General features: G+C 39.6%; 1 protein-coding gene across 2 annotated transcripts in view; it reads left to right on the top strand.

Moving 5' to 3' along the window:
- Positions 1 to 17,438, top strand: part of Pdgfd (platelet derived growth factor D) — a 206,066-nt gene that overhangs the window by 187,309 nt on the left and 1,319 nt on the right. For both annotated transcript variants that reach the window (XM_028771406.1, XM_028771407.1), the window contains exon 6: positions 6,136 to 6,350. In XM_028771406.1, the coding sequence (XP_028627239.1) occupies positions 6,136 to 6,350 (215 nt within the window). The remainder of the gene's footprint in view (positions 1 to 6,135; positions 6,351 to 17,438) is intronic.

Here is a 17,438-nt window from a genome sequence, read left to right as displayed (position 1 = left end):
TGGAGAGCTGAGATTTGGACCTGGACCTCAAACACTGTAAATTCATTCAAGCTAAATAAATACATGGCATGAGAGTATCATTATTCCCATTTTTTTTTTTTTTTGCAGAAAGAGAAACAAATTCAAAAAGGTTCACTGACATTGTCTAAGTAGACAGGTATGTCATGAACCTGACTTTGCTGGCTACAAAGCCATGGGGAATCCATTGGTATTTAAAGCTTAAAATCATAGGCTTAAAGAAAAGAGAGATTTTTCTTTTTAAACATAACTGATTGATAAGCATCCCTTCACTTGTTTTCCTAATTTTATTTCATAAATGAGCTGCATATATACCCTTAGGTAGTATTCCCAGTGACAGAGACTTACCCGATAATGGTCTCCATATTCTTCAAGTTTAATTCAATGCCTTTCAGACATTGTTACCTACAGTTATTTCCTAAAATATCTTGGATGAACATTTACTAGTTTTAGACAAGTTACTCAATCTCTTGGTATCTGAGTCTCTCCACTGCTAAAAGGTGGAACTAGTAATATCCAAAGTAAAGATTTATCGTGAAGCCAATTTAATTGTGTGCAAGAACACATTTCCTACATGATGTAGGGGCTCAGTAAATTCCCATTGCCACATTGCTTCGTGATGGTTTTGAACCTTAAAAATCAGCATTTGGCTGATGACATTTTTAAAAAAGATTTATTTTATTTATATATATGAGCACAATGTTACTGACACAACAGAAGAGGGTATCTGATCCATATGGTTGCTGGGACTTGAACTTATAACCTGTAGAAGAGCATCCAATGCTCTTAACCACTGAGCCATCTCTCCAGCCCCAGTTGATGACATTTTATTGTGACATAGTAAGTTAATTTTTATAGATAAATATGGTAAATGTTTCTACTTTTAAGAAATTCAGCCTACAAAAGGAATTATGAAATTTGAAATATTCCATGGTTTTAAGTTTAAAATATCCTAATTTTTTATAAAAATTATTAAATAATTGAAGCTTTTTCCCCCAATTTTTGATTGATCTATAAAAATAGTTTCCACAATTAGGCCATGATTTATAGAAGAGGGGATCTGAAAATTCACAGTGAGATTGTAAAACATATAAAGTAGTTAAATTCCTCCTGAGGAATTTATGAACCATGAAAAAGGGCTAAGAGCCCCTCATTGTTTGTTATAAAAATACAATTATTCATTTATTCCTCTCACCTTCCACAGTTATCCAATTGCTATAAATCTATATCACAACACCAATATCACCTGATTAGCCCTTTTCCTAACAGGTCTCCTGCAATAATCCTCCTTACACACCACGGGATTGACATCTTAGAGGCATCTTGCTAGAAGCCATGTTCTATGCCATGGGTCATGGCCATGCAGTGAGCTATCTCCATTCTACATCGCTGACTTCTCAGCTCTTCCAGAACCTTTCATACCACATTCTAGGTTAAGTTAGAGATAAGAGTTTCCCGGCATAAGAAACATTAATAAGATATGAATTATTTTCCCTCTGTGTATGATTGGAAAGATTATGCTCAAAAGAATCTGAGTGGTTTATTTGATTCATTCATGGAGTTGTTTGTTACTGAATAACAATTCTTAGCAAAAAAATTTAAAAATCTGGCACACACACGACGTTGTCTTTTCTTTGGATCCACCTGGCTTCTACTTGCAAATGTAATGTGGTTTTAGAAGAATATCTTAAAGCAGCTGTATTTGCTTCTCCCACTAGGACCCACACTGTAGGAGTGGAGAAATAATGATGATTAGTCTGCTCCCATAAACCTTTAGATCACTGGAAGAGAAATTAGAGATGGTTGGTAATAGGTTTTGTCTTTTCTTAATTTTTCAAAGATTTTATTTCTTTCATGTGAAAATAAACTTGTATTTGTACATAGCTGATATAAAGATTTCATCCAGTCATATATGAAAACCTAATACAGTTCCTGTTACTAGTAACCTAATAGGGACAAGAAGACGGGCCTGGCTTTTCCCCTACATCTAAGACCTTATCTATTAAAAATTGGACAAAGGCATACATCCTTATCTCCATTCTAGCATAAAAATGCAATTCTTCCTACAGTCCAGGTAAACCTGGACCTGGGCTACACTTCAAGGCTCGATCTATAACAGGAAGATACTTCCTAACCCACGGGGCAGAATTCTACTTTGGATCTCTGTGTCTTGAAGATTTGCATCATGAAACGTACTTAACATTTCTAGAAAGTTGTCAGTGCAGAACTCTCAACTCTTTACTGACAACAAAGAGCCTTTTTTTTTAATCTAGAGTAAATTGGAAAGGAAAGCAAAATTGGCATTATCATACCATGTCCACTCGGGTGAAATAAAGAAAATTAGATGAAGTAATGAGCCTTTGGACTAAGCTTGGGACAGCCTTGCTTTTCAGTAACAGAGATGGAAAACACAAAGGAAGGGCGGCACCTTCTCCCAGTTCTCCAGGGAGGCTCCCATTGGAGAGCTAGAGAGCTCCTTCCATTGGAGCTATTTTGTTATCAGTTCTCTCTGACTGGAAACTTGATACCTGATGCAGAATGCCTGCTATTGGATTTTCATGTTATTTGCATCCAGTCAGAAGAATCTATTGATTCTAGTTCTAAACTGAGTACCTCTGTGGTCTCTGGCCCCCTTTTTTAATTGGATGTTTTATTTATTTACATTTCAGATGTCATCCCCTTTCCTCATTTTCCCCCCATAGAAACTCCTATCTCATCCCCTCTCCTTCTTTTTGCTTTTATACCAGTTTAATCACATGCAAGTATTAAGGTCAGTTCTAGGTTGAGGAACTAGCAATAAAATAGATGAAAATAGTCAAGAAGAAGCAAGACAATAAACACAAATAGTCAAAGAACAAGCAAGGCACTAAACACAATTCTGTGAACACTCCCATAATCACTGTTTCTAAAGGCTTATCAGGATGACCAAAATATCTGAGCCTACTTCCCTGTCCTAGCCCAAAGTCATTTTCATGTCTGAAGCCTACTTCCTTGTTTAAGCCTAAAATTTAGATTCCTGCCTGAACTTCTTTCTTTGTTCTAGCCTAAGATTTAGGTTTCTGCTTGAAATTACATCTTTGTTCTATCCTAATATCAGATTCCTGCCTGAAGCTCACTTCTTTGTCCCCTTTTGAGAGCTGCTGGGTACTACATCAGTCACACCAATGACTTACTGCATTAAACTGACAGCCTTGTAAATCTCTCCCTGGGAGAAATGGAAGTGAGCAGTATTTTACAGTAAAGACATTGCTCCACCATGAGGCGGTCCTTCAAAGGGAACAAAACCTGTGTGTTTTACCTAGATTGCTGAAGGAACCTTGTCATTTTGCTGTATTCCCATGGAGAAGGCATGCTGCTATGGATACCTCTGCATGTGGAGGTGTAAGCACTCACTATCCTAACTTTGGCTCAGTATCCTTTAAGAATGCCTGATTCAGGTCCAGTGGATGTTAGTTTTCTTCTTTCCACCTATGGGTTTCTCCATTTCTGTGTGTTAGGAAAGAGACTATAGATGAAAAGAAGCAAGGGCATTCACTGCAGCTTGACTTTCTCTTCACTTTTATTATTCTCAGTTTTAAAAAAGATGGGGAGCAAAGGAATGTAATAGAGGTTGCCTAGCATAAGATTGCAGTAAGGAAACAGCCCAATGCTGATTCGTCCTGTCTTTGCCTTCGCAGGCATCATGACCTACCCCACCCCCACCATGTTAACTGCATCTGTTTATTCTTCTATTGGACAAATGCATTGTCATTATAACTGGCAGCAGATTTGGCCCTCTACCTCAGCCTGGTCCACCAGCCCGGTAATGCATGAGCCAGCATGAGTATTTATCTCAAGGTGACACATGTAATTGCTGACTGCTGCACTTCTTAATCCCTTTATGCAATCCTTCCTGCTTTGCTTGCAGTTGTTGGCAGGGCTTTAGCAGCAATAAAAATGGTTCCTTTCCCAAGACAGAGTTCATTCAATTTAAAGCTGGATTGATTATAGCAAAACTTATGACATGTTTTTACAAAGGAAGAAAAAACAGTAATAAATTATGCACAGTGATTATTTAGCATTTATTGAGTCCCTACAGTGTCCTGGACTCAGCATATAACAGGAATAAAGCTCTGCCCTTGAGATTTAAAGCACAGCTGCCTATATGAAAAGGCACTCGGCAGCACACCAATCCAGACGCCATTTAACTCCCATTCAAGGGTCACCTGGCCATATGGCCATTCTCTCTTACTCTTGGAGAAGTTTTCTGACTGTATGGAGTTAATGGATTCTTGGCCCAGATCTGTGACTTCTCTTACATTTCTTTCTCTCAGAAACAGTCTGCTATCATCCTTGGCTTTTGATCTGTGCTGCAGGAATTCCTCCTTCCTGCATTCTCAGTTTTGAGTTCAGACTGAGACATTTGCAGGAGCTAGCATGCAGGTGCGGGTGGCATTGCCTGCTTGACATCTGTGGCATTTCTGAGGTGGCTGGTGCACAGGGTAGGGAGCTAAGTGTGGGTGGCAGGATTTTCTTTTAGCTGGGGATGCAGTAAGTGACTTGGGTGTACATCAATCAGAAAATTTAGACATAGATTTTGAGAATACTCTTTAAACTGTAACTTATGCAATAATTATACAAATAAGTGATTATGATCGTCTTAGTTTCTTTTCCATTGCTTCAATGACTAGAGTACCTCAACGCAAGCCCCTTAGGAAAGAAGGCTGTGTTTTGGCTCACTGCTTGGAGTTACAGTCTATCCTTGTGCAGAAGTCACGGCTGTAGGAGCTTAAGGGGGCAGCTGCTCACACTGCGTCCACAGACAGAATGAACAAGCAGTGACTGCTAATGCTCACGTCACATTTTATTTTATGCTGTCTGGGATCCCTGTTCAAGGAGTAATTCCACCCACATTTAAGATGGGTATTACCTTATCAATTAACCCTCCACGTGGGCCTAGAAACCTGTCTGCTGCCAACACTAACCAGCGCAAGGACTTAGATTTGAAAGTTTAGCATAACAGTCTTAATTCCTATTAATCCTCATTTAGTATGCTCCTTAATAATCATTATATAGAGAAATGCTCAAAAGAGAGAAATGGGGGAGAAAAACTGGCATTTTCTTGTTTTAACCATTGACTTTTAAAGGGGAGAAACATAAAAGTGGAGGAACTCAAGTGAATTAAAATAAAGAATATTAGCCAGCATTCATCACATAACAGGTTCAGTCTATTCAACCTTTTAAATATTTAAATGTTTTCCAGGAGGAAGGAGAGGCTGTGAGTGGTTAAACAAATTTCTCCAGAAAGGAAACAGGCATAAAATAAAGCCACATCCTCACTGAAATAAGACACTACTGCCACCTAGGATTCAGTGCACATGCATGCACTTGCTCTCCCCGCCTGGGACACATGCACACAGGCAATCTTGGTTGTCCTACAGTAGCATTCTCACTAGTGCTTCGATTGGCTTTGGGATTAAAATAAAAATTAAAACCTGTTTCTTCATACCGCTTATTTGTAAATACTTCAGTGCCAGAAATCATTAGATAACGTTGCAGCAACTCTCTTACTGTTACCTGTATATAACTCAAAGTATATTTAAGCAATGGCTGGGACTTAGAATGTTTGGAACCACAAAGCAACTGAGGCTGTTAATTTATTCTTTAAGATAAATATAAAAGCAATTATTTACAGTTGCCAACCGTTTTGTTTTCTTATCTCTCAGCCATTTTGTATTTGCTTGTTCTTTTCACATCGTGTTTTAAGGTGCCATGGCAAGGCCTGGTGGCACTCTGAAGTGTGTGTGTGTGTGTGTGTGTGTGTGTGTGTTGGGGGGGATCAGAAGTTCAATGTTTATAGCAAGTATAGCTCAAGCCTAGACTATGTGAAACCTGTCTCAAAAACATTATGCATGTACAAGTTGTAGGATTTGAACCAAGATTCAAATTTCAGCTAACGATTTGTTGTTATTTGAAGGTCATGTAGAATCAAAAGAAAAATTGGATCTTTCCAACCATAGTGCTCCATAGTAAGATACCAGGGACAAATTTAACCCCCACTTGAGGGCTTGTCTCAGATCAGAATCTTTGCTTATTGTCATCTCTGCTCATGCACTGCTTGTGTGTATTTTTCTACAGTGGACCTGGACAGGCTCAATGATGACGTCAAACGTTACAGTTGCACTCCCAGAAATCACTCAGTGAATCTCAGAGAGGAGCTGAAGCTGACCAATGCAGTCTTCTTCCCACGCTGCCTACTCGTACAGCGCTGTGGTGGCAACTGCGGTTGCGGAACTGTCAACTGGAAGTCCTGCACATGCAGCTCAGGGAAGACAGTGAAGAAGTATCATGAGGTACAGCATCAGCAATGTCAGGCCAGTGCATGTATGCAGTTATCCCTTCTGCATCATCTATCCCATCCACATCCATCTATTCTATCTGCATCATCTATGCCAGTCTGTGGAGACCTGGTAGATGGTGCTACTTAACATGGTTGGTCAATGGGCTAGAAAGATGGTTCAGTGGATAAGAGCACTTGCTGGCCACAAACTCAGAAAGAGCAGAGGAAATTGTATTTTTCTAATTGTACACTCTGTGTTGAAGAGGAATAGGAGGAATCCTAGAAAAGAACATGAATCAGAAAACCTACAAAACTAAAAAAAATATCAATTACTTATTTAGTAGAATTTATTCATTTATTTGTGTGTATGTATGAGTGTTTTATGTGCCTGAGTACATCTACATGTAGATGATAGAGGAGGACCTCTGGTGTCCTCTGCCTTATTATCTTGAATTAAGATCTCTCACTGAACATGGGGCTGGGCTGTCAGTCTATGAGTCCCAATGATTCCCCGCACCTCTACCTGTTACAGAAATGAGGCTGAGTTCCCAGCCCATACATGGTGGCTCACAGCTGCCCCTTTACACTAGTCCCATAGGATCCAATGCCCCTTTTGGCTCCCACAGGCACTGCACACACCTGATGCACATACATACATGCAGGCAAAATGCTAATATACATAAGACAAAAATAATGAAATCTGTACAAGGAAATATTATTGCTTAATTGTTTACCCAGGCAAATGTGTTGTTGGGAGCTAAAATTCTACCAAGATAATTCACAATGGCTAATTGCATCCTAAAGAAGGGAATCCTGGTTTCACAGTACAGTGAACCATAGTGTGTAGACTATATAACTGCCTGTAAGATAAAGTGCTGGTCTGTGTACCAGACATGATCTGCAGATATCTCTAGCCTGGTGGGAACAGTCAAATGAAGGGGAGAGGGGGAACATGAGCAGGGAGGAATGTAGCCACACCTGCTTCTCTGGTGCCCGTGCTGCTCCAGCTGCTACCTCTACTGCTCCAGGAGGCTGTGCTGTGCAGAGCTGAGCTGGCAGGGGGATCAGTTAGCAAGCAAGGTGTAGAGGAGCTTTCTAGCCTAAAAAGCTTCAGGAGAGCATTCTCTTCCCTAGGAAGTGTTACAGCTTTTAAAATGACAGATGTTCTCAGGTGATGGAGTAATTCTTACACATCTTTATTCCTTCTTATAAGAATATATATATATATATATATATATATATATATATATATATATATATATATATATTTCGAGGTGGATTAGAGCATGATAGCAGATGCTTTCTATTGGCTTGGTGTAAGATGTTAGGGATAACTCATCAGCATGTGGAAGGGTCTGGGATCACTGCACCTATGTGACTGATGATCACTATCTTCTCCATGGGTTGCTGTGGTCATGTGATAGCAGCTTTTTGGAAGCAGGTGAAGCTTCTACCATCCCTTTCCAGGTTCCAGGGCTTCCAACCTTACCAGATTTTCAATAAAGATGGTTTAGAGAATCTTCATTCAACTTGTAGAGAAATCTGATGTTTACAGGATATAGCTGTGAGATCTAGGTGATCGAAAGAAAATACTAAGAGCTAAACTTAAATTCAGTTTAATCACTTTTTTAAAAAAAAATCAAAACCTAAAAATGTAAACTGTCAGAGAACTTTTCATTCCATAAATGTTGACGTAGTCTGTGTTTGTTTTCCTTGAAATGCTTATTATTCCTAAATAGCATTCACCACTACCTGGAAATTTAGCTCTTGGACTGTGAAGGAAGTGAACAAAAGTAAATGTAAAGATCAGGATCGGGGGAAACAAATTAAAAGAGTGAGCGATGTTTGTAACAGTGAGAACACAGCTGCCCAAGCGCTGGAGCAGCCAATGCTGTGAGAACACAGTCGTTCACTGAGCAGACTGCGAGCCACTCAATGAGCACACTGCAAGCCACTGCAAGCCATGTCTGCAGGAAGGCTTTTCTCCTGTATTCAAAGATATTAAACCAAGGCTGCAGACTCAGGAAGAGGTGAAGAATCCATGGAAATGTGTTTAAACATATGCACTGGCATGTGAAGCAGATGCAGCTTCAGGTGCTAAGGAGAAGGTTTTATGAACAGTTGTGCTTGGTGGATGACCATGGGGGACCCAACAAAACAAAGGAATGAATAGACAGTCTCTCAAAGCAGGACTCTGGATTTTGAATAGCAGGTTTTAAACTGGGCATGATGGGTTAAGTTTGTAATCTCAGCCTTTAAGGGGGCAGAAGCAGGAGAATTCCTACAGATTACAGGTCAGTCTAGGCTATATAATAAGTTCCAAGCTAACTTCAACTGCAGAATGAGACCTTGCCCAAGATAGACAGACAGACAGACAGACAGACAGACAGACAGAACATAGATACATAGATACATAGATACATAGATGGATAATAGACAATTAAAATATTAGTTTGGGGTAGGTGCTTTTGATTTCATGTTGTTGCTGCTGCTGCTGCAGCACATCAACACTGACGTGCACCTCTCACAACAGTGGCCAAGTTCAACTTAAGAGAAGCAGAACTTACCATTTTACACCCACAAAGAATGTATTTTCTTAATCATGAGAGTAGTTGACTCCACCTGCTGCTTTCAAAGGAAACATCGATTCTGTTCTCCTATCAGCAGAGTGCTGTTTCCCCTCCTCATTGTGTTTTATTTTTGTGTGAATTGATGAATTCCAGATTGGAGGTTGTCCTTCAGTCTCAAAGTGTCAGCTCTGTGCTGCTTTCCAAAAAGGATAACTGTGGAACTCTGTAACTGGTGGGAGTTAAAGTAGTCTAGGACGTGACAAGACCTACTGCAGAAACTGTGAACGAGAATGTGCAAGTCTAAACAAGAATGTGCAGGTCTAAACAAGAATGTGCAAGTCTAAACAAGAATGTGCAGGTCTAAACAAGAATGTGCAAGTCTAAACAAGAATGTGCAGGTCTCGGCTTTGATGTATTTGTGGACTGCTTTCCTTTCATCTGGACTCTGAGGGAAGAGATTTTAGCTTGATTTTTTTTTTCATATTCCTTATTTGTGGAAACTCCCAATAACAGTGTTGCATTGCAGAGAGTTGGTTCTGAACAATCTGAAAGATCCAGACACCATTCTTTCCCTGGTTTCTCTGCACACTACAACAGTCTCTGTTCACTACAACAGTCTGTACACTACAATAGTCATCCCTGAACTGCTTTTCACAATTCATAGAGAAAAAGGGGAGCTCTTGATCCCTTCCTTTGGTTGTGAGTTATAAAACAGCACTCTATTGAAAGTACAGTGTTCTATATGAAATACCCCTGCCCAGCACAGGATAAAAGCACCCAACAACATCAATCACTCCATCAGCAATGGCATGAAACAAACATGCCTGTCAACTCCCCTACCAAACTCCTATAATACCTGGAAATGTGTCCTGATGGTCACTGTCAGGTGCTCAGTGGAGAACAGCAGACACTTTCTTTCATTTCCAGAAGCAGGCACAGTCTGAGCTTCATCTCATTAGGAGAAAAATCAAAGTTCTGTGCCCATATTCTTACCTCTGCTAGATTCAAGACAGTGTCCCTAGTACATGCTTGCAGTCGATGAGATGTGAAATGAGTTGCTATGAGAGATGATGACCTTAAGTGAAGGGATCCAGCCCATCTGCAGACACCAACCCAGACACTGTTGCTGTTGCCAAGAAGCACTTGCTGACAGGAGTTTGGTATAGCTGTCTCCTGAGAGCTCTGCCAGAGCCTGACCAATACAGATGTGGATGCTCACAGCCAACCATTTGACTGGGCACAGGGACCCTAATGGAGGAATTAGAGGAAGGAATGAAGGAGCTGAAGGGGTTTGCAACCCCATAGGAAGAACAACTATATCAACCAACCAAACCACCTAGAGTTCCCAGAGATTAAACCACCAACCAAAGAGTACACATGGAGAGACCCATGGCTCCAGCTGCACATGTAGTAGAGGATGGCCTTATCTTGCATCAATGGGAGGGGAGGCCCTTGGTCCTGTGGGGGCTCAATGCTCCAGCATAGGGGAATGCTAGGGTGTTGAAGCAGGAGTGAGTGGGTGGGTGGGGATGAAGTACCCTCACAGAAGAGCAGGAGCAAGGGGGATGGGAAAGGGGATTTGTGGAGGGAAAACTGGGAAGGGGAATAACATTTGAAATGTAAATAAATAAAATAACCAATTAAAATAAAAAGAATCAGTCACATAGTGAGCTTGCAAACTTCTCCACAAGTATCTCAGTGCTCAATACTCAGAGATAAGAATGTACATAATTAAAGAGCTCTGTATGACACCAACATTGTCACTGTTTGCATAAGGCAGAATACTTCTCTTGTAGCGGGGTGAGCACTCTTCCGAGCAGGACAATGTTATTTTCTGCTTTCAAACTCCAGATGCTAAGGAGATGGGTTAATGGATGATAGCACATGATGTGCAATCCTGAGGATCTGAGTTCAAATCCCTGGCACCCACATAGAACCTGGGTGAGACCACGTATGTCTGTAACTCTATCTCTGTGACAAGCAGAAATGCAGGGTGTGGGGAATTACTGGGACTTGTCATCTACCAACCCAGCTCCATGTTCAGAGAGAGAGAGACCCTGGCTCAAGATAATACGGCAGAAAGTATAAACCAGGACACCAGAGGTCCTCCTTTATCATCTACATGTAGATGTATACAGGCACACATAACACATACATAGACACACACACACACACACACACACAAATAAATAAATAAATAAATAGATAAATAAATAAATAAATAAATAAGTAAATAAATGGTAATAATTTTTTTAAGTTTTATAAGCTTCTGATTCATGTTCTTTCCTAGCATCCCTCATAGTCATCTTTGAACACAGTGTAAAATTAGAAGAGAATAATTCCCTCTACTCTTCTGAGTTTGTGGCTGATGCTTCCCAAATAAGATAGAGTGATAACAGAAATGCATATAGATTTGAGATGCTTCATATGACACAGGACCCATTACAAAGAAAGGAAGACCCTAACAAACAGATCAGCCTGAGTGGAGTTCTGGATAACAGGTTAAGTGGTGGGGGAGTGTGAGCCTGTGCTGATGAACTGGGGCTCCTCTGTCTGCTATGTTTAGTCTTCTCCCCTGTCCTCTTGTCTGAAAGATGGCTTTTTCATCAGGAAAAGAAGGGTACACACCTCACATGGGGGTCGCTTCTTTCATTAGAATTCAAGGTTCAAGTGAGGATTTCTCATTCTGTTTCATGGAGGTGATTACTTATTTCACAGGAGATGGCTGAAAGTGGCTGTCCAATGACTTCTGTCCTTCCAAAAGATAACTCAGGTAGTGACTCTTTAAGAAAAATAGGGCTCATGACTGGGACTATAATTCATGCACATGTAAGACCCTAGATTCAATCTCACTGCTGCAAATTAATAACAATAATGATAATAATAAAAATGATGACAATAATAATAATAAATTTAATATTATTTTGTTTCTCCCCTTCATAATAAACAGTGACTATCTATTATTGTTTAGATTCTAGGCCAAAGACATTGAGTCAATAGTTGAAAAACTTCAGAGACAGAAGATAAATTTATTTATTTTATTTGTTTAGTTTCTCTGCCTTTCCCCTATTCTACTGATTGTATTGTGGTGCTGTATTAGTAAGGGTTTTCTAGAGGAATAAGATTGACAGAAGTGTGTGTGTGTGTGTCTGTGTGCACGTGTGTGTCAGAGAGAGAGAGAGAGAGAGAGAGAGAGAGAGAGAGAGAGAGAGAGAGAGAGAGAGAATGTTTATGTTACTGTATGTTTGCTTTGCTTGCCTCAGCCATCATAACATGGCACCAAACACTTGGAGGTTCCTAGAGAGCAAATGTTCTTTGTTCAAATCTCCAAATGAAAATGCTGGCTCTGATGTCCGTAAAGTAATCAACAGCACAGTAGAAATGCCTGGGGAGACAAACACTTAGTCTAAGATGCTTAGGAACCATGCTGTAGTATTTGAGGTGGGTCTTCACAAGTCAACTCAGATAATCAAGACAGTTCCTCCACTTAAGATCTCAACTTATTGATTTTAGTGTATGGCAAATTGACATTAAAACCAATCATCACCTACTAGGTTAGCTGCCTACACTGTCCAGTGGAACTTAATGGCATGAACTCTACATATTGGTACAGCCTAACGTGGGGTTGAGGGAGCAAGAGTTCCCTCAACTTATGATTGTCAAGCACGTGACATGTGCAGAATGCAGAGAAAATTGAATTTTCAAATGTAATTATATCTTAAGTAATTGCAATATAAATTGCCACATGGTGGATACCATGTTGTACAGAGCCGAGGGCGTCATTGTAGCTAGTACATTTAAGGCAAAGGTTCTCAGCCTTTCTAATGATGAGATCCTTTAATATAGTTTTTCATGTTGTAGTGAACCCCAATCATAAAATGATTTTAATTGCTACATCATAATTTTGCAACTATGTCATAATTTTGAATCATAATGCAACTATCTGTATTTTTCTGTCGTCTTAGACAACCCTTGTGAAAGGGTAATTTAACACCCAAAGGGGTCACTACTCTCAGATTGAGAGCTTCTGATTATGGAATTCAGAATAATCCTTTGTATGTTGATGTAAAATGTTATATTGAAAACTAGCATCTGAATGTGATGTGAAGGCTAGAAGACATAGGTGGTCATTTATTCCTGAAATACAAGATTTGTAAGAGTAATGTAAGGCCACTAATCTATTCTGGAAGTATGACTAGCTAGTCATCAGATGCACTACTGAAGAAAAAAAGCTCAAAGAAGGAGTACAGTACTGAGATGGTAAATCTCTGCCTCAGATTTCAAGAAAGTATAGTGTTACTCTTTACATGTTTAAGACTTCTGTTACTAAAACCGATACCTTGCAAAGTGAGACCTAAGACACCAAGAACAGACTTTCCACCCCTGCAAAAGGTAGTGGTGAAGTTTGGAGTCATGAATGTAACTAACCACAATGAAGTCAGGAGAAATTTGGTATCAGTTTTCTGGAAACAGAATAACTGTAACTGGTAGAGAGCCTTTCTCAACCTTTGAAAGGACCATAAGTCATGCCAGTTTCCCTATTCTAGATGATGCCATAAGCAATGGCTCCCAACCTGAGGGTGGTGACCACTTTGGGGGTCAAATTACCCTTTCATAAGGGCTGTCTAAGACCACAGAAAATACAGATAATTGTATTATGATTCATAACAGTTGTAAAATAGGCACAAAGATGGAAAGCCAGGGCAGGAAAATGGCCAAACAGGAGCAAAAAGACCTGATTTCAAGCCCTGTCTGACCAGGAAGCAGCTGCACACTAGTTAAGAAAACCTCACAGTCCTAGAGAAGCTTGCAATTTGAAGGTTCTAAGAAGGCAATAGCATGATAGCCATCAACTTTTCCACTTTCCTGCTTCTGAAAATCTCTTCTTGAAACTGAATAAGCAATGTAAAGGAATTTGTGGCTAAAGGCCCATGCAATTTCAAAAGAATAAAGTTCTTTCATAATCACCCTTGCCTCATTGTATGTTGTTGTAAAATTTTATATTTAAAACTGGCATCTAATTGTGTTGTGAGGCTAGAAGACCTATGTGTTCGTTTATCCCTGAAATACAAAGATCACGTGTAGGGTGTTGCATATGTATAGACAGCTTGAATAAAAATGGAATTTAGTCATTTTCTGAATGACATACATAGCACTTGTGCTTGTTTCCATATGGGGATCTGAGATGATTGACAGCATCCAAAGACTGTAATCAACAAGGCAAGTGTGGACAGGACTCTTGAGAGCCAATGGTCTGATGGTCTCTACCATAACTACTCTCCATCCCCTGCTCACTTACTTGCCAGGTGAAAGGACTCTTTGTTCCAATACCACAACATATGTAAACCCTTTTCTGTATCCTGCTAGCCTCACATAAGGTCTTCTTGAACCACCTTAGCAGACCTGCAAGGAATGCAACCCTCTTTAGGCCATAAATAACACTTGGAAGTATTCTAGAACATCATGCAATCTGCCTCCCATGTTTTCCTGCAGCAGAGAAGCTAAATCTAAATATGCATGCAGTATTCCTCTAAGGTGCTATTAAAAAAATTTTTACCATTTAATTATATAACGGTTCCCATGATGATTCATATACAGCTTTCAATTGAAACAAACATCTACAGATGTCAAGGTTGCCTTTTCAGAAGCCATAATCTTCTTTAAACTCTCTCTCTGTAACTCAGGTCTCTGTCACCTTTAAACTTCTGTGTGTCATTTAACCTGTTTGCCAGCTCTCTTTCTTTAATAGTCCTGTGTTTTAGGCATGACTTCCTGCTCAGCCTCTGCTGAGTCACCACCTAGGAAAATATTTCTATTCCAAATACCTTTCCTAAGACACTTGAGTTTCATAGTAATTCACTGCTGTTCCTTGGAATGCTTGAATCTCTATATTCATATGACATCTTTACATGTGAAAGAAGTCAATACAGAAGCAAAAAATAGAAATTTGTTGTGCTCTTGCTTGCTTGTTTGCTTGTTTGTTTTTTCTTAAGGAACTGAATCTCTGTTGAATACTCTCTGCCTTTGAAGTTAGATAAAATCTTAAATGAAGTCTTAATGATTCAGGTTTATGTAATGCATTTTCCCTGAGATATGTACTTGTATTTCTATACCAGCCAATAATTTGAGAACTTTTTCAAAGTTTTAACAACTTTCTTTTTATATTCCCGATAAACAAGAGGTCAAATCAGCAGAGAGCTTTTTGTGTCTAGCATTGTTTTATTTGTGTAACATCCTTATAGCCATGACTCATTCTCTGTGTTATTGGCAGTAAGGCAAAGGACTGTAGTTAACCACCTTGTGCGACTGTGACACTGGTAATTTACAAGATGAGCATCTCTGATTTTGTGGCATAAAAGCCATCAACTGGGTCTGTCACTCTCCATTTAGTAGATGTCAATGTTCCTGTCATCATGTGGTTTTTCCAGATGATGAAAGGAAGTCAGGATTTTCATTTTCACCCATAGGTGCTGAGCCATGGCTGGCTGCCCCCCAGCAGATTTTGATTTCTGTGTGTATGCTTGAAGCTGTGAATCATGGCTTGGAAAATGGGAAAGCATTTTGTGGTGGTACCTATTACCAAGCTCCTTTGGCTGCCGTAATTAATTCAACGGTTCCTTAGCTTTAAAGGTGGCTAGGTAACCCATAACCCACCAGTTTGCTCTCTCTGATAAAAGCTTTTCATTTTTCTTTTAACTTTCCATGCTTCCTGAAATCAGCCTTGCTTTCTTCATCCTTTCAGTACTGTGTACCTGAACTTAAGACTATTACATGGTCTGAGAGCTTTGAACATCAGCACTGTGATCAGCCACTAAAGCTGTCCAATTTCCACTTTGTTCAAATAGTGCTTTTCTGACTTGTCTGGGGAAAGAGTCTGCCAATTCATTTTTTTCTTTTCTTATCAGCAAAACACAAATATACTGTGCCCTTGTAGCTTATTACAAAACACAGGGGAAAATCCCTGAACAGTCAGCTGAAAAACTGGGCTTTTGCTCTTATTCCCAAACATTCGCTTTGACATCAAATGAAAGAGCAAATAAGCAGAGCACTGATGTTATAGGCGCCTGCCTCTGAAAATCACCTGTCCTTGATAAGGGTCTACTTTACGCAAAGGATATTCAGTTTCTTCGAAATCATGTCACAACCTAGGATGCCCTAACCCTATTTACATTTAGATAGTCTGAAAATATATTGGAGAAATTCTTGGTGAGACCAGGCTCAGCTCCTGTCCTGTCCCAAACATTTCTTCTAAATATGGCAGAGTTTTCCTGTCCTGAGAAGGATGAGTGTATTTCTTACTGAACAAGGCCTTTGTATACGATTTCTCTTGTCTCATCCATACTGCCTTACATAGTTTGTTTTGCCTCCTGTGTCTGTTGGAAGCTAGAACATAGGAAAAATGTGAAAGAAAGAAATCTTTACATATCCTTCCACATAAGCAACATCCATCTCCTTCATTGAGACATGTTCTTCAGGACTTACTTTCATGGGTAAGGACCTGGTTTAGGCCACCTCAAGTTTATTTCTTTCTGGTTCTCCTACATACTATCTTTATGACCCTGTTTAAGCAAATAACTTAATCCCTCTCTTAATGTGTCAATTAAATTAGGAGTGTAGCTAATTCATGTAACAAGACCAAAATAACCCTATACTTGCAGAGCCACTTATAACGAAGTCTAGTGTCTGGGACATACTCCATGTTGGCAGAAATATTTACCATCCAGTTAACAGAAAGAATACAAAAATTCATGTAGAAGTATGGGATGCAAATTATGCATACATAATTACATCATAGAAAATAATAAGTCAATCTTTTATAAAAATGTTACCAGAACTGTCAGGACTAATCCTTTATTCTTATATTTTACTTTTGGAATCATTCTGTTGAAACAAACTCCAGGTCCCTCGGAATAATGAACATAAATACAATGATTTCTTCTCTGCCTCACTGGAGAGCCTGTGAAACTGCACAGTTAAAGAGTAAATAAATGGAGACTGTAGACGGGGATGCTCAATGCCAAGGAGTCTGGGCATAGTTGTTCCTAATATATGCTCTGGGTTTGGTTAATACTTTTAGCACTGACTGTGAAAGCAGTGAAATGTCAGAGAATACAATTCATAGTGTAGAACTCTGAAGATGCCATGGGAAGTTACACAGACATTAAAGTAAGTTCCCCCATGTAATCTTCAATGAGGAACAAAATATACCTTGATAGAAAAGCATAACTCTGCACTGCAGACTTGGGGTCAGGCAAAGCTTTTGATGCAGAAGGAAATAGGAAGTATATCACAGAAACATTTTGTCAGCATTCTAGAAGGTAGGAGATAAGATCCTGGCCCAGGGCCTGTGTCACCAGAAGAGTGTGGATGAGGGAATTCCCTGCCTTTAAAGCTTTGCCTATGTAATCAGTGAAACAGGCATAGGCAAACCTCCTCCATCATGCAAAAAACAGTGACCAAAAATGGGGAAACCTGTACAAACTTTTGGAAAAGTGTAAGGGGCTAAATAATTGTTTGCTGGTGTCATGGTG

The sequence above is a fragment of the Grammomys surdaster genome, unplaced genomic scaffold (assembly GCF_004785775.1).
Source record: "Grammomys surdaster isolate TR1022 unplaced genomic scaffold, NIH_TR_1.0 206, whole genome shotgun sequence".
Taxonomy (NCBI): Eukaryota; Metazoa; Chordata; class Mammalia; order Rodentia; family Muridae; genus Grammomys; species Grammomys surdaster.
The sequence above is the reverse complement of the archived record's forward strand: the minus strand, read 5'-3'. Positions and strand labels throughout refer to the sequence as shown.